The sequence below is a fragment of the Montipora foliosa genome, chromosome 1 (genome assembly GCF_036669935.1).
Source record: "Montipora foliosa isolate CH-2021 chromosome 1, ASM3666993v2, whole genome shotgun sequence".
In the NCBI taxonomy this organism is placed as follows: Eukaryota; Metazoa; Cnidaria; class Anthozoa; order Scleractinia; family Acroporidae; genus Montipora; species Montipora foliosa.
This window is the reverse complement of record NC_090869.1, coordinates 58271276-58294164: the sequence shown is the minus strand read 5'-3', so window position 1 is coordinate 58294164 and position 22889 is coordinate 58271276. Positions and strand designations below refer to the sequence as shown.

Genomic DNA, 22889 nt, shown 5'->3' with positions numbered 1-22889 from the left:
AAGTTGAAAACGCCGGCAACTTTGAGAGGTCAAGATTTCTATAGACAGTTCGCAGTCCCTTATGAGTTGGTCGACCCGCCCGCTTTGGTCACGCAAGCGAGTCGAGGGAAGAATGGTGAGAGAGCGATAGGGTCCCTTTATCTCTGTCTACCACCATCGGATCGCTTGCGTGACCAAAGCGGACGGTTCGACTAACTCAGAAGGGACTGAGAGCAGTCTAAGATTTTAAAAATTACAAGTTCATACATGCCAACCATGGACGTTACATTGGTAGATTTGTTTTCATTTTCGGCCTCCTTTACGTTTTTCGTGAGGTTTTTTGCGCAAGGCAATAAACCGCAAAATAAAGATTCACACAGCTTTTCTTTGTTTCAGGGATTATGTTATTTGCTGACTTTTCACTTGTCTCGAAAAAAGGGTTTTCTATCAATGACATTTCCCTGGCAGTGACAGTGCTGACTGAAAAACTAAAACTTTAGAACTCGAAACTCAGCTTGGTAGAGGTGCGTGTAGATGACATGTAATACCTTGCCAAATAAAACAATGTTTAATTAAAGAAAAAGTATGCAAATAGAACCTTGCTTTGCTGCTTGGACTCCAATTTTGTGAAAATCGAGCATGCAGAGGAAAAATACATTTGGAAAGGCCACGCCGTTAATCGCCTATGTGCGGATGCCCGGGTGAAAGGGAAACTGGCATCAATACCCGTCCCTTTCTAATGGGTAAATAAGCTTTATCCTACCTCATAATGAGCCAAAACCTGGACAGTTGGACTCGAGTGAATGGCGAACGCATTGGCAAGTGTACCTAGACCCAATCTCCCAGCCAATTCACGCCAGTCCCCTCCAGTACTGCTCCCGAGATCCAGTCTCTGAGCCATCTTTCTTCGAACGTAAGAATCGAGCTGGTCCAAATCACCTTCATCAGAAAAGAAACAAAAACCTTTACTTGAAACGCGAGAGTACAGGAGAACAGTCTCCTTATACTTTTGTAATTCACACTCATAAACTACTAACACCGTTGAGATGTAAAAAGACATGTTTCACTAGATATACATCCTACATCCAGCAAGTGTAGCAAAGGTTAAGCCTGTGTAGCAAGAGGTCCTGTGCGAAAGAATACCCTTGAACATATTTTTACACTTCTAGCAAGGTAAAAATCGGGACAAGAGACCGACTGAGAGAAAAGCAATCACAGCCTCGGCCTCTTTTCCTAACTATCCCGCGGCCAGAATACGGACGGAAAAGTCTCTTTAAAGCGCTCTTTTTTTTAATGGGAACATAAAGGCTTCCCCCCTTCCTTCCCCTGGCACACAAATACGCACACTTCAACCTTCTGGAACATCATCTCAATACAATACATACTGAATTGACCGCTCCCCATAGGGGCTTTTCAGGGCCAATGAAACACAATCAACGAAACAACAGAACACAACAACTACAACTGTTAAGAATCCCAATTGGCCGGAGGCAAACCAGTTGGCTATTTACAAGTGCAGCTGGGAAGTTGAACCAGCGACTACCAGGATCAAATTCAACGAGTGGTCAGAGCGGGTCTCCGGATCTCAAGGCAAGCGCCCTAACCACTGGTCCACACTGTCTCGCAATCACCCTCGTGTTCATTATTCTTACTTCAACCAATACCTCGCTGACACTCAAAGTCTGGCGTGAGACAAAGTTAAATCTGTAGGTACTGTCAATGAGGTATCACCTTAGAAGAAGACACATACCTTTACCAAGCCTGATCCCAGCCACACTAGTTTCTAATTCTGAAAACAAGAACAACGTAAAAGACATTAACTAACAGTTGACTCAACTGCGACGATCGGTTAAAAAAAAAAACCTCTTGACGGTAGCAACGTTGCTAAATTCATGTCACTTGTCTTTGTTCTGCAGCGCAGGTGTTTTGTAAGGCAGCGCGAGTTACATTAATTATCACCTCATTTAAGTCTCAAACTTACTTGGCTGAGCACAAGTGCTATAATTACTACAGTACCGAGGTTGTTGATGTCACATCAATATCAACTTTAATAAGAAATACAATGGGAAAAGACGTTAGGAAAATCCTTCAAATCGGAGCACGAAAAGCGACAACAATCACAAAAACGCAAAAAGGAAATTTTGCTGACGCGATACAAAATGTGGCGCAATTGAAAAATAACGTCATACAAAGTCACGCATTACTTTACGCACCAAGTCACGCAAGACAAAAAAAGTCAAATCCAATAGCTGTTACAGTTAGTTTCTGATGAAAGGAAAAACCCGGCGAAAAACTTTGTTGTGCAGAGTAGAGAACCAACAAACTCAAGCCACATATGGCATTAGGGTCCTTAAATCGAATCCTGGCCACATTCATGGAAGGCGAATACTCAGTTGCTACTGCGCCAACCGTGCTTCCTAATACCAGAACGCGACAGTTGTCTCGGAGCTTTCGAGTTCATCAAAGATTAAAGGTGTCAGCCAAACATTTCATGAAAAGTATACGGAGCTTGTGTCCGCAAAACTGAAATAAGTCTACGCTGGGGCAGTGCGGGCCATCGCGTTACAAGTTGAACACTGCCGTTTCTTCCAAAGCATACGTTCGGTTACGTATGCCCAGGCTTACGTTTACGGTTATGCTTATGTTATGACAAAAACAGGGCTTAATAGAGTTCGTTAGGGAGCCAGGAGAACGTAGTAGTCATCAAACACGCTTCCCAACACTAAGATCGTATGTTAGCTGCGTTTCAGTCGATCTCAAATTAACGCGAGGTGCTGTGCTCCAGGATCACGCATGCACCGTATGACGGCTTCCAGAGACGCCACCTTATCTTTGCTTTCGGCCCCATTTCTATGACCTGCGCTCTTCTCAATTCAGTCCCTAAGACTGCAAGGAAGTGTGATTTGAAGACAGACCTTTGACAGCAATGACCAGAACCAAGGTTGCTGACCAGCGGTTTTCGTTAAAACAATGGTTTGCTGGGGGTGCTCAGTCTCGCAGGCTCAGAAAACCTGGTTGTGGTCATTGTTATTTACGGTTTTTCTGATTTGAAGGATCAGTTCCTTCTCCCCTCTTCACCTCTACAATGCCTACCTTGCATGGGGTCAGGGGATGGTGCTTCATCTTCAGCTAAGATTTCCTGGACCTAGATAAAACCAACAAACTTTGTGAGCAAATCGACTTTCAGTTCTACAAGTTTTTTTTTAAAAAATGCTCGTCTTTGAAAATTTGAGAGAACAACATGGGTCCACATACCCGCCATTCTCATACTCACAAACACGCTGACGTCGGCTGGATGAACCCAAAAGAATGCGAAATGAAAAACAAGGGAATGACCTTAAGTGCTTAGTTCGAAGGCGACTTTTATCCAATTTCCACCATTTTAATGTTTGAAAGAGCCACTCTATATATCTGGCGAAGCTCTCTAAAGCATGGCACAAGCGAGAGCATAAACGCAAGCAAAAGAGCTCTTATTTCACCGCGAAAACAGGACTGACGAAAGCATAAGCATAAGGATCAATTTTTTTTCCTTTTCTTTGTGCTTGAGCTTATGCTTGCATTCGCTTGCGTTGTGTGAAAACGGGACGTAACGCAAGCACAACGCAAGCTGTGATGTTCGTCCAATGAAAAACAACTGTTTCAGATTCCACTCGTTGCACCGCGTTGTAAGGGAGAGAACATGGAACTACTGGTGAATCTTCGTCCCTGCGTCGTGTGCTTATGTTTGCGTTATGTGGTTCGTTTTCACTTTACACAAATCTCTTGTGCTTGTGTAATGTTTGCGCTTGTGCTTGCGTCCCTTGTAAAAACCAGGCTTTAGTTTCCGCAGACACCTGCTGATGCTATCTTATCGTTCTAATTTTCTATCTTCAGCGGGCCTTTATAACTTGGAAAGGTGTACTATGTGTCCATCTGAAGATGTCAAAGCTGGATAAGTTACACCGTAGATCTCACTTATCCAGTTTCTCCGTGGCCTCCAACGCCTGGCGTGAGAGTAATTCTGTAGAATTTCGCCATAGCAAGAGCTCGTTACCCAGAGCCTCCATCTTCCTTATTAACCCTCTGAGTCAACCCTGTCCTGTATCTTTTTATTTTTAGATGCACCTCCCAGGGTGTTTTCACAATAGCCAATCATAAGAGACCTACGATCGGCCACTGATTACATCACGTGCAGCAGACCCGAAACACGAAGTTATTTGAAAATGATGAAATGATATAGCAGTTCTAAAAGTAAACAGATATGGGACAGGATTGACTCTGGGGTATAATACGTAAGGAGGCTCCAGATGATAGGCTCCTGGCCATAACGATTAAACCAGGTCATCTGGTGACGTAACTTGGAGGACTGGGAAGAAAAATTTTCACACCGTATCCCACAACCGCGCGCGGCCTTAGGTGTTGTTTCGAAACTCCCTGTAGTATTTCCATCGCCAAAACTCAACAGATCATTCCGTGTCTCCCTCATTTCCAGTTACTTAATGAACTTTCAAGTGGAAACCGCCGAGATCTAACCTCGCCTCTGCCATGCTGAATTCAAAAATAACTTCAAGGTCGCGCGCGGTTGTGGGATACGGCGCTAAAATTTTTCTCTCCAGTCCTCCGAATTACGTCACCAGATCACCTGGAAATAACTGTTCGTACAGTTTCTCAGTTACACAATCCCACACACTTACTTCAGCCACATTAGCTAAGTCATAGGCTGTTTCTTCTTCACTATTGAGTAAAGTTGTATCTGCTCCAGCTGCTACTAGAAGCGCCGTGTGACCTTTGAGACCAAGACCAGCCGCAAGGTGAAGCGAGGTGTTCCCATCAAACGTGTCCGCATCCACATCACAGTTTGCCTATAAATTAAATTGAGTTCGACAATGTCTTCTACTTAATTGTTTTTTACTGTACGCTCGTAATGTTATTACACTGCTTTTATATCCCGTGGTGGGTAGATATGAGAGTGATACTGTATATCAGTTGTATGTTAGTGTTTGCCTTCGGCCAGCTGGGCTTCTTAACAGTTGTTGTTCTGTTCTGTTTCGTTGATTGTGTTTCATTGGCCTTGAAAAGCCCCTATGGGGAGTGGTCAATTAACTATGTATTGCAGAGCGAGTTTCAATCGAGTGCCGTAAAACCAAAACCAAAGTAATTACTTTGGACAACCAAAAAGGACGGAGCAAATCCAGTAAACCAATTAAAACTCGAAGTAATTACACGTAGCCGACACAAAGAGCGGGAAAATGTGCACGAGCGAGCCACGTTTGGTTTTGGTTTCACTTCTGATTGGTTGAAAAGAAGGCGCGAGAACTTTGAATCAATCACTGAGTGAAGTAATGCAAAACCAAAGCAATTCGCTAATTACTTTCGCCACTCAACTGAAAACCGCTCTATTATATTGTATCAGTCAGTGATTGTGTTTATCTTAGAAGCCAAGTAGAGCTATAGAACTGGGGCTTAGAGGGGGGATGGGGGTTAAAGCGTTTCATTCCTTGGATTTCTGTATTTTATTTTACTTTTTGCAGCAGTTGAGTACTACATATAGCTTTGTAGGTGCATATTCCCATAGCTTTTAACGTTGTGAGAGTTTCGTGGTCAATTCACTCACACGCAGGTAAGCACCCACCCACTCGCTCACTCGCGGACAGGTCTAACTATTGGGGCTTGGTGATGCCACTACTACATAGTAGATGTTCACTCCCTCATTTAGTCCACTCTGGCAGCGATTCTTTCTGTCAGCCACAAGAATCACCACCTTTAACCGGTTAAAAGATACCTGCAGCCGCAGTGAAGGTTCACGTTTGTAACTATTGTTTCAAATTTTTGAAACAGAACAGAAGATCCGCCACGTGTACGCTTTCCCCACTTCCTGGTTCCAGGGAGAAGTCTTTCTTCAAGGTGCGGATAAAAATAACAGCGTTGAGAGTGAAAGTTCGCGTTGTTATTACATACAACAAGTAATTTACCTCCAAGATAAGAAAACCAGAAAGTGGTAAATTATCTTGCTCAACTGAAACGTGAAGAGGGGTTTTTCCACTGGTGCCATCCTACAATCAAAAAGGAAATCAAATTATTACGATTTTTCTTGGCGCTGAGATTAAACAGACTGAAGTAGTTTCATCAAGACTGGAGTCGCATGGCTCTTAGCAATGAAAATCAGGAGCCTACAAATCTAATACTAGGTCTATATATGTAACGGCATTTTCACTGATCAAGCTATTTTTAGAGGAATGTTTAAATACCCTTTGGCGTGCACGAGTGACTATTCGCAATCCCATAATAAATTTTCTTATCATATGACTAGCTCCGTGAGCGGGCAAGTGAAGATGAACCAAATCCAGCGCTGTGATTGGCTACCCGAGCGGGCAAGATGGAGCTATCTTGCCCATTCGGGATTTTTCGCTTGGTCCCGCAAAATCAAAGATCACTTTTTGATGTGTAATCCCATATAATCAATCCTTTATTGACCAAACTTGTTCGGCCAAGATGGCTGGATATTGGCCTCCTTCTTTTTTTGCGTAGTTATGGACCGAGACGAACACTCAAAAAAGAACTTAACAATATCCAGCCATCTTGACCGAACAAGTTTGGTCAATACCCTGTATGCAAAATTGGTGATTAGCTGGAAAGGTCTGGTTTCGCGGGAAAATCATTCTCAAAACAACTCGGTCTGTAAAAACGCCCTTCCACAAATACAATGAAGTTGACATCCCTAGTCATGGGCTTCTGTGAAAATGCAATGTGAGTATGCCTGCTGTAGGCCTTCAAATTGCGAGCGACTAAAATCGTCCGGAGAATGATGACAAATATCGCGAACGAAAGCAAAAAAGCAACGAGAGGTGGGACAGGTCTGGAGTGTAACTTAAACCTTTTCATGTGAGGTAGTTTTGCGAAAAATGTCGCCAATGCGAACTTGTAATCGCGGGTTCATCTTTTTACCTGAGCACTCATGTTTGCCCCAGCTGAATTCAAGAGTTTCAGAGCCTCTTTACTGCCACACAAGACCGCTAGATGCACAGGGGTTAAACCTGAAAACAGTAGCATAATAATTCAAAACGTTTGACAGTGTTTTGAGGTTTTCTTCACAGCGTTACGGAAGCAAAGAGATACTCGCCGAGAAAGAGATGTGGTTCAATCTCGATTGGAAAAACTGTATCGCTATCGTGTTTTTTCCGGCTTAAAAGGTCCCAATATCATCCCCAGAGCTCGCTTTTCTTTCGGTCAGCATCAAGAACACGCGCTCTGGCCAGGGCCAATGGGCCATTTGCAGCTGGCCATCACATGGGACAAAAAGCGCCATACTGGAGAGCAAATTGTACTTTGGGATATCTAAAACAAAGAAAATTTAAACAAGTTGCTTTGTTTGAAATGTCCCAGTGTGCAAATTGCTCTCTAGTATGGCGGCTTTTATACCACGAGATCGCCATCTGCAAGGGGCCCATTTATCCGCAGTTGCAGTGAAGGTCCATTTTTGTAACTATTGGCAACCACTCTTGGTCCCAACTTCCATGTCTGCTAGACGAATTTCCTGCTTTGGAACTGGCCAGAGTCCGTGTTCTCCGTGCTGACCGAAAAGCGGGCGCCGGGGACGAGATTGAGAAGGTCCAATCATATACCAAAGGTAAAAGGCGAGACTGAAAAATGACACACCATTTAGTTGTCTCTAAAGCTTTATCATGTTACAATATAGTGCTTACTTTGGATCACACTTGCTAAAAGTTCTTTTACCAGTCTTCGATTGTTCAAAAACTCGAAAGTGCTATCCGTGGTATTTATTACTATCTAGCAGGCAAGTGTTATCAAATTAAATTGAGTTATTTACTGGAAAGTGAATTATCTAATGGAGGCAGGCATCCGCACCATTCCGACATCTTGGGCCTACTTTCTTATGGCTAACTCAAGTTGATCTTCCACTCGTCGAGTTATGAGATTATTCAATTTTTCCAACAGATTCATACATCACTTGCCTTGATAATTCTGCAAGTTCAGCGCAGTTTTTGACACATTATAATGTAACAGAGCTTTAAGACAGGTAGCATCTTTGTACGTGCAAGCAATGTGGACAGCGGTGTTGCCATGACGATCGCGTAGCCTAGGGTCCGCACCAGCTTTTATGAGACAGTCAAGAGCACGAGGCTGTTTTGTAATAGCAGCTAGATGTAAGGGAGTCTGAAATGGACAAAAGGTAAAAGAGAGCACTTAAAGAAGCTATTATCATGGAACAGGTTCATTTTGAGGCAATTACTGGAAGCTACATATGACCATGGAAATGGCACAATCTTCTGGCCAAATGAGAAGTTTTCACTGACAGCCATCAAATCACTTGTTTTGAGTCAAGATTGAGGGTAGACTTGTGGTTGAAGTCGAGCAATGATAGTCGAGATTTGGTTGTAGTCAATAGTCCAGAACTGAAAAACTAAATGAACGCAGTTGCGTTCAAGTCCATTTCTGTTGCATTCACAACATCTTCATAGTGGATGACGACGCACCAATCCTAGTTGTAAATCGTTATAAATTACAGCCAAGATGGAGGACTGGACTAGAAATCTACACAGTCGAAAACTACCCATTGGACCCCTTTTCCGCATCAGTGCCGCGTCAGTATCTCGCGACTTTCCCTCGGTATTCCCGCGACAGGACGCTTTTTTGCCTCGGTCAAATTTCGGTCAGGCTCTAAAGTGGGCGCGGTAAGGTTTACCTCCGTAAAACATCGCACTGAAACTTGAATGACTCTCTCGCAGAATTTGAATTTTAGTTGACCCACAATTTTCTGATTCAAACGGTAAAATGCTCTCACTTCAGAGACCAAATTTATACATTTATTTGAGGAAAAGAACTGGATTTTTATTGCCTGTGCCGGCGAGAGGCCAACACTGAAAAAAACCGTATCTTCGGTTTTACTGGGCATAATTCGCTCATTCAAATGGCGAAATGCTCTATGTGCAAAGAAAATATTTTTTTACAAACTTTCTGTGATGCGCGTTACTGTATCAGGTGGTACTGTAAAACTTAAGTGTCGATCGTATACCAACTAATTATACGAGTTCCCCTTTAAGGCTTCCCTGGCCTAAAGTCACATCAACTCTGCCACTCAACTTTAACAGGAAACCTACCTGTCTCAAGAAGTTATATTCATTGATGTAAGTCTCTGGTAGACCAGCCATGACATCAAGAAGGCACTTTATCACTTCTTGTTGGGAATTGATGACGGCAAGGTGAAGAGCTCTATTTTAACATAATGGCAAAACATTTCGGTTTAAGTCACATTTAATCTTTCTTAACACCCCTTTCCCTCTCAATACCAAAAGGAATGTCCCAGTTGTAAGCCGCTACATGATATCACTGTGCACACTGCAATTCTAGCCATAAGTAGCATTTGAAGTTGTGGCACATGGGATGTCTTGAAAACGAAGACCTTAAGACCCAAAACCCCAAAAACTCGAAAATAAAGAGAGTAAACCCAAAACCCTCAATTTGGCTAGCCCTAGGCCTAAAAACCAACTTTAGGCCTAGCGTTAGCCAAATTGAGGGTTTTGGGTTACTTTTTACGTTTTCGAGTTTTCAGGGCCGGTCTTAGAGTCTTCGTTTTCAAGACACCCGTGGCACATGTCACTTCTTCGGATTAACTTTGAAATATCACAGGATCGTACAAATAGCTTTCAGAAAAGAAAAGCCACAAAAATGTAGAAATCACTTGAAATATCTGCGTTGAGTACTTGTATTGAAGGGGACATAGTTCTTGAGCAGTCGACCTGTTGTTAACCCATTTTCACCTGAAGTGACATTTCCTGGCGTTAGAAAACACGAAGTCTATTAGTCTCATTCTCAGGTGGGGAACTAGGGTTATTTAATTTTACTTACGTGTCTCCATTATCATCTTGAACTGCTGACAAATGCCTTTGCACGGCGAGAAGGTATCTCAGGTCACCAGAGGCGGCAAAATCGCGCATGGCCGCAGCAGATATCTCTGCAATATTCCAGGCTAATTCCTTGAGTGAAAGCTCTAAAACGTCAGAGAAAAAGTATTTGAATAGAAATGAAATTCATGTAGTACTAATGAGGATGACAACATTGATGATGGTGGTATTAACTTCACTCAGTGATGATTATTCGCGCCTCGAGTTTGTAAATGTGATACAGATCTGCCGCTCGTATTGTATATATTAGTGAAGTAACTCTATAGCTGTAGTTACTTAGCAATAAGCACAATTCGTTGTTTACTAATTGTTCACTCTCAATAAGCCAAAAAATTCACCTACAGTATTTACCTGCTTTTTCTGACCGTTCAGATGTAGAAGCTGATTTACTAGCTCCATGTGTCCGTTCCGAATCATTGGCTTGTCCATCCTGAGACGTACCAGCACCTCCTGAAAAAACAGTCAGCATTGCAAAACTCGGTCTAAACCAAAAATTTCCACCATCGAAGTGAGCTGGATAGGTTGGACTTTGTACATGTACAAGCTGGGTCAATAATTTACTGAGAATTCGAAAGTTACATGAAGCAAGAACGTGTTATGACTTTGAAATTAAAAATACACACCGTAATGTTTACATGAAAGGAAGCTAACACAATACCTAGAAAAAATCACAGGTTCAATTGCCAAGGGCAAGTAAATTCTTCTCTTGGGCAAGTAAAAATACAAGTTTACCGTCCCAATGGCAAGTTAAGATTACCCCATCAGTAAAACAAGTCTTTCATAAAGTGTACAGCTGATAAATGATAATTCCCCAGTCAGGGACATTAAATGCATCTTAAAAATGTAGTTGGTTTCAAGACTTCCTTGCTTCCCTTCATTACCAGCAAGGGCAGATCTAGGATTTTGGCTAGGGAGTGCACATGTCAGACGGAAGCCCAATCTTTATATGTTAGACAATGTCAGAAACTCAAAAGGGTTGAAACGTGTAACGGCCCCTTGTGTGCTGGGAAACAAGCTTCTGAATAATCAATTTGCTAAGTACCATATTTGGAACAAAAAGAGCGAGGGGTTTCCAAATATGGTACTTAGCACTGAAACATTCAACCAATCAGTTCGCACTGAATATTCGGAAGCTGTGAACGCGCGTTACCCGTTTCAACCCTTATGGGTTTCTGACAATGTATAATACATGCTTTTAAAAAGGTTAGGGCTGTAGTATGATAAATCTGTAAATGATGAGGCAAATAAAAATCTAACTTAATGCAGTTTTTGTGCTTTTAATATCCTCTAGTAGCTTAATTCGCTTTTTTAACTAAAACCTGGTAACCGAGGGGGGTGCACGTGCACCCAGTGCACCTCCCCTAGATCTGCCCTTGAACAGGTTTGGAAGTTTTTTTTTATTATTAATACTCTTCATGATTAAAACTACAGCATTAAACCAACCTTGATTTGCAGATTGAGATGTGTTTGCGTTTGGTGCAAATGCTATTAATGGTCCAAATAAACCAAAATTAAATCCCCCTCCTCCTCCTCCCCCTGCTCCACCCATCCCAGGGGGGCCACCACCACCACCATCGTTAAAATAATCTGAGAAGTGGGGGATCTTCTTTCTTCTTTTAGCGCCAATTTGCTCTTTGTCTGGAGAGAAAAAAGAACAAAGTCAACATCATCATTTTACATCACACCCTCACTTTATGAAAAAGCATGTACCTGTGCATGTGAAAAGGTGGATATTGTATGCATGCAGTATGAATGTTTTGGGGTTTCAGACCCTTAATAAACACTACTAATTCAAGCCACATCTGTATACATTACTTTGTTTTACAATCATTCTCAGCCCGCTGAGATATGGTTGTCAGTTCAAAGAGTTCTGTGAGTGAACCATCATAAGCTTCATTTCAACACTTCTACATGTATATCAAGCCAAGTATGACTTATTATTTTATTATAATATTTATTATTATTATTATTATTATTATTAAATAAACATTTGTATTGTTGCATAAATTAACTAAAAGTGTAACAAATTGTTTTTCCAGTTGATTTTACATAATTATGCACATCCATGTTATTGTGTGCCCTGCTATTGCGCTGTCCTTTGAGCATTCAAAAAATCCACCAAATCATGTAGTTACTGTAAAGTACTTACCAAACTCTTGAGGTTGATAAGTGAAGTCCACAGATTCACTTGTTTCTTTGTCAGACTTGCGTCTTAGTTCCAGATGCACCTTAATTGGTCTCTCTATACAAACATTCCAGTAGGCAGGTGTTTTGAAAACAATGGCAACCTGCAATAACGAAAGTTTCAACTTAAATGAAGGGCTGTATGCAGAGCCATTCCAAGATACTCTTGTATACTTTTTTTTGCTACATGTATTTCACAATAGCGATACCAAGTTTCCTTTAAGACCTTCAATGGGCCCTTTGCATCAAAGTGTCACATGGTACATGTATAAAATCTGCCCTGCTGGATGGCAAGCTACATGACTTGTATGCACTGGAACATCCAAAACAAAGAAAAGTCAAGCTTGGCTGGTTGAAAGAGCTTTGTTTTGGAGGATGTTGCATTCTTTTGCCATCCAGTATGCAGTAGCTGATTTAAATGTACCATGTGACAGTATCATGCAAAGAGCCAATAGAAAGTGGATTATGGAGAGTTGAGACTGACTTGAAAACCTGTCAGTTACAGTACAATATACTTCACTGAGTCTCCAGGCTCAAATAGTTGCTCATAATAAAATTTATCCATTTAATTTATGACCTCACTGTGATTAGTGCACAAGAGAAAATAAAGATGATTTGATTAGATTTTGATTCAGGATAGGCATGCATCATCTGCAATGCAAATGTCAGAAACACGATCTTTCAATCTGCAAACTGTTGCACCTCCTTGTGAAAAATCTCATGAAACAGGTTTAAAACAACAAGTAAACATTCACAATTGCGAAAACCCTGGCTAAAACATAATGCGACCTTAATGCACTTCGACGCTCAAACTTAAAGGAACATCAGTCAAAACTGAGCATGCATCACATTACTGTATTTGCAAATAATTTTATTATCCCGGACAAGAGCGTCACTCAACAATAATCATTGTTTCTCTGACTGGGCCTAAGAACAGACAGACTTTCAGGTCCCAATCAGAACCCAGAGTAACTTTGACCCCTTAAACTGGTCTGGTAAGACTGTCACCAGCAGCTCTTCTTGTCTCTTATACTTAAAGACCTCTTTTTGCTGCCTTGCTTTCTCCCCTGTTTGGACTCCCCCCTTGATCCACTACTACATGTATCTGTCCGTAGGTCTCTCAGGACTGTGTTGTCACTGTGACAGCAATGTAAAGAAACAATGTTCAACTTTTACCATAATTACATGTATTTTCAGTAACTTCAGGAATACCTGTCTGTGGACATCCGTTGGAGCAAAAAGCCCTCGGTTTTCCCAAGTTCTCTTGCCATTATCGGGATCTAACTCGTAGAATACAACTTCAATATCATCTGCAAAAACAAACAGAGGATTTTTATGGAAACAATTAACAGCTCACAACAAGAGGATGCAGAGCATCCTGTCTTCTAAAAGCTTGTTTCTGTCTTTCAAATAAAAGACACTTCCAATAAAAGGATTATATAATAGTGATATCTTTGGTTCATTCTTTCGCATGACCCTCGAAAATTGACCACAATTTTTTTGGTTGGTGCACAAAAGGATAGACTTTTTCTATGCCTATTGCATACCTATTACTATTCTTGTAAACAGCTATTTGATGTTGTCAAATGGTTTATTGCGCACATACGTGACGCCAAAGTTGAGGAGAAGAGAACTGTAATGTTACTCTAACACTTACCGAATTCTTATTACTAACAGTACTCGCATTCATGGACATACATGTATCAATCACGACCCTAGCTGGTTCCTCTTTCAGTGCTGTAGCATACATGTAGTTCCTTGGTTAATTCACACCAATAAACAAAAACAATGTTGGTACATTTAGACAGGTATCTTCTCTAATGATGCATGTTCTCACACCATACCTTTTTGAACTTTGTCACAAAGAAGGTAAACCTCATCGTTGCCTGTAACGGAACCAGAGTTGCGATCCATGCGACATATCTTCAGATTTGCAGCTGAAGGGGCCTCTGAAAGTTTTAAATATTACACAAGTTAGAACATGGCTTCAAAGTGACGATCCTTCTTTGAAGCTACATGTAAAACCATTGTCACACGAATGATTATAGGAGAACTAGTTTATTTGTGTTCTTAAATGACTCAATATAATTGAATATTTTACTAATATTATTATTACCTTCCACAACCCCACTCAACAATCCTCCCCACTCCCCCCCACAGACAATCAAAGTTTGCGTGTAATTATACCAAAAGAGCACACAATCCAAATAATAATGTGACCATGGCTGCAGTTCAAGAGGGCTATGTTGGCAAGACAATGATAAATAACATTATTACTGTAAAAAAATGGAACTACAGCGCTGGCGCAGTGGTGAGAGCGCTCACCTTCCACCAATGTGGCCCAGGATCGATTCCCGGATTCTACGCCATTATGTGGTCTGCTCCGAGAGGTTTTTCCCCGGATACTCCGGTTTTCCCCTCTCCTCAAAAAACGACATTTGCAGGCGTAGCTCAGTTGGCTAGAGCACGGCTTTCGGAGCAAGGGATCTCCAGTTCGATCCTCGGTGTTTCCACTCTAGTCTGACCCGTGTAGCTATAGCTTTAAATATCCGTGAAACAGAGCACTGACAGAGGGAGGGGGGTAAAAGGTGCACCGTCGGCTTCCATTGATACCAGTTTCATAACTGAAGGAACTACCGACGTTAAATAAATTGACTTTACTTTACTTTAAATGATTGCTTTCCAAAAACAAAATGGGCCATTCACTTTGAGAGCAAGGCAGATTAGTCAATTGCACATGACTACAAACAACCCGAACCTTGAAGCAAATAATCTTATGTGACCTTTAATTTAAAGACCACCCAAACTACCCCAATACAACAAATAATACATAATTCTGTTTTTGGATTAAAGCCATAACAGAAGGACTTTGAACCATGCACAAGTCCATAGAGACAGAGTGTTTTAGACAAAATAATATAATTATAATTATTCATGAAAAATGAGTAAATTATGGTAATGAATCTGATCCCACGAGTCCCACAAACGTGTCGGAGAACGCATCGGCTGACATATCACTGACACAATAGCAATACCTCAGCCAATACTCTACAAACATATTGTCCAACTCAGAACCAACTTGAACGCGTTGGCTACGTGAAGCACCACCTCTGTCCAGCAGTACACTTTCAATAATTGGATGCCATAAGGAAAGCACCATTCTTAGAGTTTTTCCCACCACAAACACTGTTGGCCTTATTGACATCTTTATTAGTACCTAGTCTCACAAGAGCTCATTATTGCTGGTTTCTAGTCTCCACTCAGTGAAGGTTGAAACAAGCTCATTCGGGAAAACTCTTGTTTTTAGATGAGATAACGGTAGTTTTAGGTTAACAAGCACTTGTTGGTTACTGACTTTTTTCAGATTTGGTGGCTCCTAAAGGAGCCATTTTGTAGCTCCTAAAAGAGCTGTTCTCTAAGAGTAAAACCTATCATCTCCTGTCAAGGGTAACAGCCTTTTTGTGAATCGAAGTTGCAGGTGGACAAATGGGAGCAGACCACCCATTTGCCTCCTAAACTTCATCTTGATCACCCTCATAGGCTGCTTGGGATCTGACAACCACTCCATTGTGCTGTTGTACATACTCTCATTGATCTGAACCTCCGCAATTCTGAGGAAATCCCAGATAGTGCTCCTTGCAGTACCCGCAAGCCAGTATACATTGGAAAGACGGCACTTCAGCTCTGTGATAACCGAAAGGACAGCAGAAGGCTGCTGGTGGATTCCCCGCAAGTCATCTCTGTCAACTTTAGCAGTGGTGAAATTGTCTGGTTGTACCCAGTCTGGTTGATTTTCCAGTTCATTGAGCTGCCACCACAAGGTTTCAAATTGTTGCTGCTGTACTGTTCACCAATGCCTAGAGCTCTTGTACTTGGCTACCTTCTCTTCTGCGGCCTGCACAAAGCCCGCAATCTCTAAGTATATTTTTTGGCCTGTTCGAGCTTAGCCTCCTTGAACTCCTCAGAAAACTCCTTAGTTCAGTGACCTGGACCTTCAGTTCCTGATAGGCGAAACATGTACCAAGCTGCTAGTTTTTCTGCTTCAGCTGCCAGGAGAGCAATTTCAAGTTGACCTCTGAACTGCTAGAGGCAACTGACTCATATCTTCTGGTTGCCATGGCTGCAGCTGGTTGTTGCTGATTTTGCTGCCCCCTCTCCTACCAACTTTTGTTTTTGCTTGGGTGGTTGCTCACAACCGCATTTCCTGCCATCTCAAATGCATATTCCACACATGACAAGACAAAGTAGTCTGGTGTCGACAGACTTTCCACACACAGTACACTTGGTTACAAATTGATAAATGACGAATGATGAATGACCAATAAAAAATTGACTACATGTACGAGACTGATTGACTGATTCTCATATTGCAAGTTGCTTTAAAGGACTGATTATGCTAGCCTAGCTTAAAATAGTCAATTACACCTAACACCAAAGCAATTAGCATTATGTGTCTAATGTAATATTCAATGAAAGGCATGACAAAATGACAACAGTCTCATACAACAATATCCCTTGTTTAAAGGGAATCGTGAGGATTGGGTCAAGAAACAGAATTGCAAAGCAAAATGACATTGAACACAAAAGTCAAACAGAGGTACATGTACCCTTTTTTTAAAAGTTTCATTCCTTGTTTTAGGTTTTTGTATACTAACTTTATGACCCATAGATTAATTTTAAAAGTAATTACCATAAGCGTGCATACATGTATTTTGAAATGGTCACAGTGTCCATAGTTATCATTAAGTAGATTGGTCAAACTTTCATTTGACTCATTTTTAGTGTTCTGCACACATACTAATAATAAATTTATAATCTTACTTGAATCATAGACAGGTAGAGAGAAGCATGGAGGCAAGGCTTTAGTAAAACATCCACTGTCATCTGGCAAAAATGCTTGAAAGCAAAGCTTTACGACACTTAAGTTCATTGAATTTTCCTGTTCCTCTACCAACCTTCGAACCTTCTTTGCTTCCTCCTCTGTCCACAAAAAAATAGAGAAAAAAAACATCATGTTATTGATACTTAAAACCAAAGCTCGGATCTTGAAATTAAAATGACATTACTGAACCATGAAACACCAAAACACCATGTATGACCCCACCATAGACCACTTTCATAAATGGCGACCAACTTTACATTATTTTGTATTTATGTTAATTAGACCTACTGCCCTCGTTTTAAAAAATATATTCTTTTGAAATTTGCTCGTCGTAGCGAGGTTAGTAGGGCTTATTAGCATTAAAACAAAAGAATAATTTATTTGGCCACCATTATGAAAGAGGTCTATACAATTGAATACTAACCCACCAAGGTTGGATTTGAGATTAAATATCCGTTATTGCTCCTAATCTCAATCTTAATCTGAATCCTAACCTTAATCTCAATGAATTGGGAGCAATTACGTTTTAGACCTAATTACAGTAGGCCTAAAACGATAGTCTACTACTACCTTTGTCAGTTAGTATTCAATGTATGGTGGGGTCATACGTGGTGTTTCGTTCAGATTTTACTGTCTGACGCCAGATGATTTTACGTCGTTATCTGGGGGACTGTCCTTGGGTGCCCATGAGGAGTCAATGTGTTAACCAGTCAAAACCTATGTCTCCTCCACCAACACACTGATTACTGGGATGACTACTAGGAGTGAGACTTCACTGATTTTACTTTAACTCCAGACACTTTTAGGGAGCTTCTCCAAATTAATATCGGAAATTTTTGTTTCCAATGTCGCTATTGGCATTTTCCAATTCCGATAGCTGCTTGTGTCTGACTCAAGAACTTCCAATAAAATCAAACATCAATCGGACATCAATCTAGAATGGCATTATCGGCATGCAATGTATTAGTATTAGCGTATGGACCTTCGATCTCGCAGATTGTAATCTTTGTGTGCGCATGTTTCTACAATTTATGCTTCTGTTGTTTATATTTTCAACTTATATTTGTTTATATTTTCAACAACAACAAAAATGACTGATTTCAAGCGTTTATATATGACTCTAAATACCTTCTTAGAAACCAAACTTAAAGGTGAAGCGCAACACATCTGTTGATTTACTTGCCAATTCTTTAACGTAATGTTTGAAAAACAACTATATGTGCCAGTTTAATACGCCGTGATGAAACATATTCCGGTCGTTTGCTGTGCAGCCGCATCCCAACATTGACCTTTGAACGTATCTTGATCAGACAGCCCGCGACAAAACAACGGCATATTAAACCGTTTCGGCTGCACAGTTTTAATATTGGAGGGCTTTTAATATTGCACAACATACTCTCGAGGTTTCGGAAAACAGTGTTAAATTTGTGATATTTGACATTCTAAAATCGACCGCCAAAATTACCAGCTTGCGTGAACTGCTACTCGACTGAAAAAACCATGATGCCTGTCACACGTTTGAAGCAATCGTGACATATGTTAATTACCACAAATGGGTTTTAGTTAAAAAAATACAGCCCGTGAGCGTTCGGCCATTAAAAATTTCTCACTCTTTAATATTCCATGAAGAATCTGAACAACTTCAAACTTATCATTTTAGTCGATTTGAACGTACAGTATTCAAAAAGAATAACTGTTGGTGGGTCGGTACATTTCGCTGACCCCCAGTCCATGGACTACCACGATGGACTACCGAAATGGACTACCTAAATGGACTGTTAAATGGACTACCGAAATGGACTGCTAAATTGACTACCGAAATGGACTGCTAAATGGACTACCGAAATGGACTGCTAAATTGACTACCTAAATGGACTGCTAAATGGACTACCGAAATGGACTGCTAAATGGACTACCGAAATGGACTGCTAAATTGACTACCGAAATGGACTGTTAAATTGACTACCAAAATGGACTGCTAAATGGACTACCGAAATGGACTGCTAAATTGACTACCTAAATGGACTGCTAAATGGACTACCGAAATGGACTGCTAAATGGACTACCGAAATGGACTGCTAAATTGACTACCGAAATGGACTGTTAAATGGACTACCGAAATGGACTGCTAAATGGACTAACAAAATGGACTACCCTAAATTACCTACCTTGAAAAATAAAAAGATTACTAAAGCTTGGTTGTTTTGATCGATCTCCGTCATCTTTTCTAGGTAGGTACGTTATGTATGGGGACACATTATGTACTGATAGTCGCCCATCACTCTTTATCAATTCTCCCCAACATTGACCCACAGTCCTTAGTACTGAGCAACCGTCCCTAGCAATGATCTTTTGTCCCTACTAGTGATCGACTGTCCCTAGCAATGATCAATTATTATTGTCCCTAGCAATGATCGACTGTCCCTAGTAGTGATTGAATGTCCCTAGCACTGATCGACTGTCCCTACCAATGATCGACTGTCCCTACCAATGATCGACTGTCCCTACCAATGATCGACTGTCCCTACCAAAGATCTATTGTCAGGCAGCCCAAGATACGATGGATTGAAGTCGTCCAGAGTAACCGTTGTGTAGCTAGGGCTCTCCCCCTTAAAACAGACCCATAGGTAGGATTTTCTTGGGGAGATGAGTATGAATACAGGGAGCAGCGGGATGCAGCCATAGAAAAACAATTTTATACCACAGTCCACAGTAGGGCGCATTTAGTCCGCAGTCAGTGTTTTTATAACCAGAGTCCATGTTTTATACCCAGTCTGTAATACTTAGTCCGCGTTTTAAACACAAACGGTAGTCCACAGTCTGAGTTTTATACTGACCGGGGGAATGTCCGTCAATTGCAGTAACAGAGTGGTAAATGACTAGATATTTACAGGTATAGGGACACATGATCAGGGATGTTAGGAACAGTTGATCAGTGCTAGGGGCAGTCAATCATTGCAAGGGACAGTAATAATAATTATTGATCATTGCTAGGGACAGTCGATCACTAGTAGGGACAAAAGATCATTGCTAGGGACGGTTGCTCAGTACTAAGGACTGTGGGTCAATGTTGGGGAGAATTGATAGCGAGTGATAGGCGACTATCGGTACATAATGTGTCCCCATACATAACATACCTACCAAGAAAAGATGGCGGAGATCGATCAAAACAACCAAGCTTTAGTAATCTTTTTATTTTTCAAGGTAGGTAATTTAGAGTAGTCCATTTCGGTAGTCCATTTAGCAGTCCCTTTAGGTAGTCCATTTCAGTAGCCCATCGTGGTAGTCCATAGACTGGGGGTCAGCGAAATGTACCGACCCAACTGTTGGTTCTTCGATCGATATCGCTTGATGCACCGGTGCGAGTCAATATTTTTCAAAGATAACTTAAATTTGAACATTTCAATGCAACTGGAAGCACAAAAACAAAGCACATATGATTTCAATGATAGCATTTTCCCTGGACTCTTAACAGCAAAGTGCCCAAAAGGTGCAGCGACCTTTTCATAGGAATTTACTTAGAACTGCAGTCATGATAATGTGAGTTGTTGACAGATGTAATACAGGTTGTGTTTCAAACACTGATAAAAACAATGTACCTTCGAATCTACAGAGTTTCAAACTCCATCCAAACAGCAACGTTTCAAACATGTTTCAAACAATCTTAAAGACATTTTAAATGTAAACTGACTAGTTAGTTATTAAGCATCCTTTTCATCTGGACAGTATATGCCTAAATGGGGTCGTAGATCTCGCGTGACACAGACTTTAAGAAGCAGTTCATGTTTCAAAATTCCGTGCATCATGCTAATAGGATGTTTGATCAAGTCCAATCGGAAGAACGATATTTTTTTATCTATTGGAAATCCCGATACCACTCATTCTGATGATCATGCAGTGTTAATCTTCCGACTTCATCGAAATAGTTGCACTTGAGTTTCCAATATCAATTCCGAACAATCGGAAATTTGACCTTCCGAAATTTGGAGAAGCTCCCTTAGTCATCAACTGAGGGCCTCTGATGGGGTCAATGGGTTAATTAAAGTTAAACTCTCCAGTCTTCTCAGATAAGGACAATAACCCAATAATTATTAAAACTGAAGGCCCCCCATCTCGCTGTGGGACGTAAAAGAACCCCCACACTATTCATAAAGAGCAAGGCATGGAGTTTACAGTGTTATGGTCTGTCCTCTGTGGTATACACTGTATCATGGTTGGCAGAGACTAAACACTCAGAGCTCCACCTGTGTAAGGGACTCTGTGTCCTATTGTTGACTCTCCATAGGCGTTGTCCCTTGATGTATAAATAAAGCTCAATAAAAAATTGTTGTTAAAATGCATGGTTCAGCCACAAAACTTTCCACAATTTACTTTCACTACAATCAGTGTGCCATTATAATAATACATGTAAGTTAACAACTACACCTGTAGATACGTTTTCTTGATTGTTAGGAGGATCCTAGTTGTTGGACTCCAAAGATGGATACTACTGTATCAGCTTCTTTCTTCACTACAGAAGCTTGGATAAACCTCAACTATTTTAGCCCACAGAGATTCTTTACAAGAAAGTGAATTGACACAAAAGGCAAACTTGTCATAATATTGGCAATCATTTTTGTCTCACCTGCAATAGCTTCAGCAAGGTTTTTATCAAATATAGATCGGTCACCATCACTTGTTGCGTGGTCCCCTAGCGCTCCAACATCAAAATGACTGTTGTCAGCTGTCATGGCATTAAGAGTAGCTGTGTGCAGCGTTTGCATTTTAAGGTATCTTTCCATCAACACCTGACTGACCTTTTTCTTAGTGACATGTTGAATACCAAGATTTGGGAAACTAGAAAAGTGAGAAAAACCTTATCACTAAATCCCAATACAATAGATTAATTAAAAGGCCTGTTTAAACAGTTTCAACATTTGCTTCAACATGCATTCAACACTTTGTTGAACCAAATGTTCAGTGCATTAATTGAACAGGTCGTCCAACATTGCTGAAACCATAAAAAATGTTGAAAGCTTGTTTCAAAGACATGTTGAATCAACTTTAAATATTGGTATAAACTTTCATTCAACATCAATTCAACTTTTCCTTTGTTCTCGAAAATGTTGATTGGTGTTGTAGCCGTCCATTTGAACACTCTGTCCAGCAATGACTGTATTATTATAGCACACATGCATGCTCACATGCCGCAAAAGTCAATATGGCATGGTTTGTCTGGATGAGAGAGACTGGTAAATCTAGTTCTTAGTTAAATCTCTCAAAAGTGTTGGTTCTTTTGTTGGTGCAATGTTGGAACCGTTTAAACGGCCTCCACATGACATCCGTTCAACTTTTGTTGAATGAATGTTGGTCAAATGTTGAAACTGTTTAAACGGGCCTTAAGAAGAACCATCAAAGATACAGTGTACTTACATACTTGTAATCTACATGTAGATCAATTCAGAACCTTATACATGTAATAATAATTATTAACAGCCCTGCTACTGTCTAAAGATTTTGCTCTTAAGGATGGTGCCTATGAATTCAAAGGTATTTTTGCCCCGGTTTATGATTACAGGTGTATGCAGGAAATTTAGATCTTAATAAGTGTTATTGATATCCAAAAAGAAAAATGGGGATAACCATGCATTAATTTTTTTCCATCACTGATACGAAACCTGAGTACTGTATCTCGAGATGCGCAGAACGCAAGCACAATAACAATAGTAGGCACCGTCCTTAATTGAATTTATTAATAAGTATACAGTCTGTAATTATAGTGAAAAAATGTTGAATTCTTGTAAGTAATTCAACCACTTGGTCCATGTACATTATAGGTTGAGCTCCTGCAGTCACAGTACCCTGAGGCAGTTGGTTTCTCCTATGCTTCATGAGAGAGAAATCACTACAAGCAACCATTTGTTTCTTTGAGCCAGCAGACATCCAGCCAAACAGACAAATAC

The 22889-nt window shown here is 40.7% G+C and overlaps 1 protein-coding gene across 1 annotated transcript in view; it reads right to left on the bottom strand.

Annotated features, from left to right (window-relative positions):
* LOC138002686 (nuclear factor NF-kappa-B p105 subunit-like) overlaps window positions 1-22889 on the bottom strand; it is a 32379-nt gene that overhangs the window by 2173 nt on the left and 7317 nt on the right. Inside the window, exons 5-20 of the mRNA XM_068848687.1 lie at window positions 21572-21783; window positions 16887-17045; window positions 13910-14014; window positions 13278-13375; window positions 12031-12169; window positions 11325-11519; window positions 10233-10331; window positions 9826-9967; window positions 9078-9189; window positions 7932-8133; window positions 6904-6992; window positions 5931-6011; window positions 4653-4820; window positions 3073-3124; window positions 1730-1768; window positions 743-918 (exon numbers count right to left, since the gene is read on the bottom strand). Coding sequence (XP_068704788.1) covers window positions 743-918; window positions 1730-1768; window positions 3073-3124; window positions 4653-4820; window positions 5931-6011; window positions 6904-6992; window positions 7932-8133; window positions 9078-9189; window positions 9826-9967; window positions 10233-10331; window positions 11325-11519; window positions 12031-12169; window positions 13278-13375; window positions 13910-14014; window positions 16887-17045; window positions 21572-21783 — 2068 coding nt within the window. The remainder of the gene's footprint in view (window positions 1-742; window positions 919-1729; window positions 1769-3072; window positions 3125-4652; window positions 4821-5930; window positions 6012-6903; window positions 6993-7931; window positions 8134-9077; window positions 9190-9825; window positions 9968-10232; window positions 10332-11324; window positions 11520-12030; window positions 12170-13277; window positions 13376-13909; window positions 14015-16886; window positions 17046-21571; window positions 21784-22889) is intronic.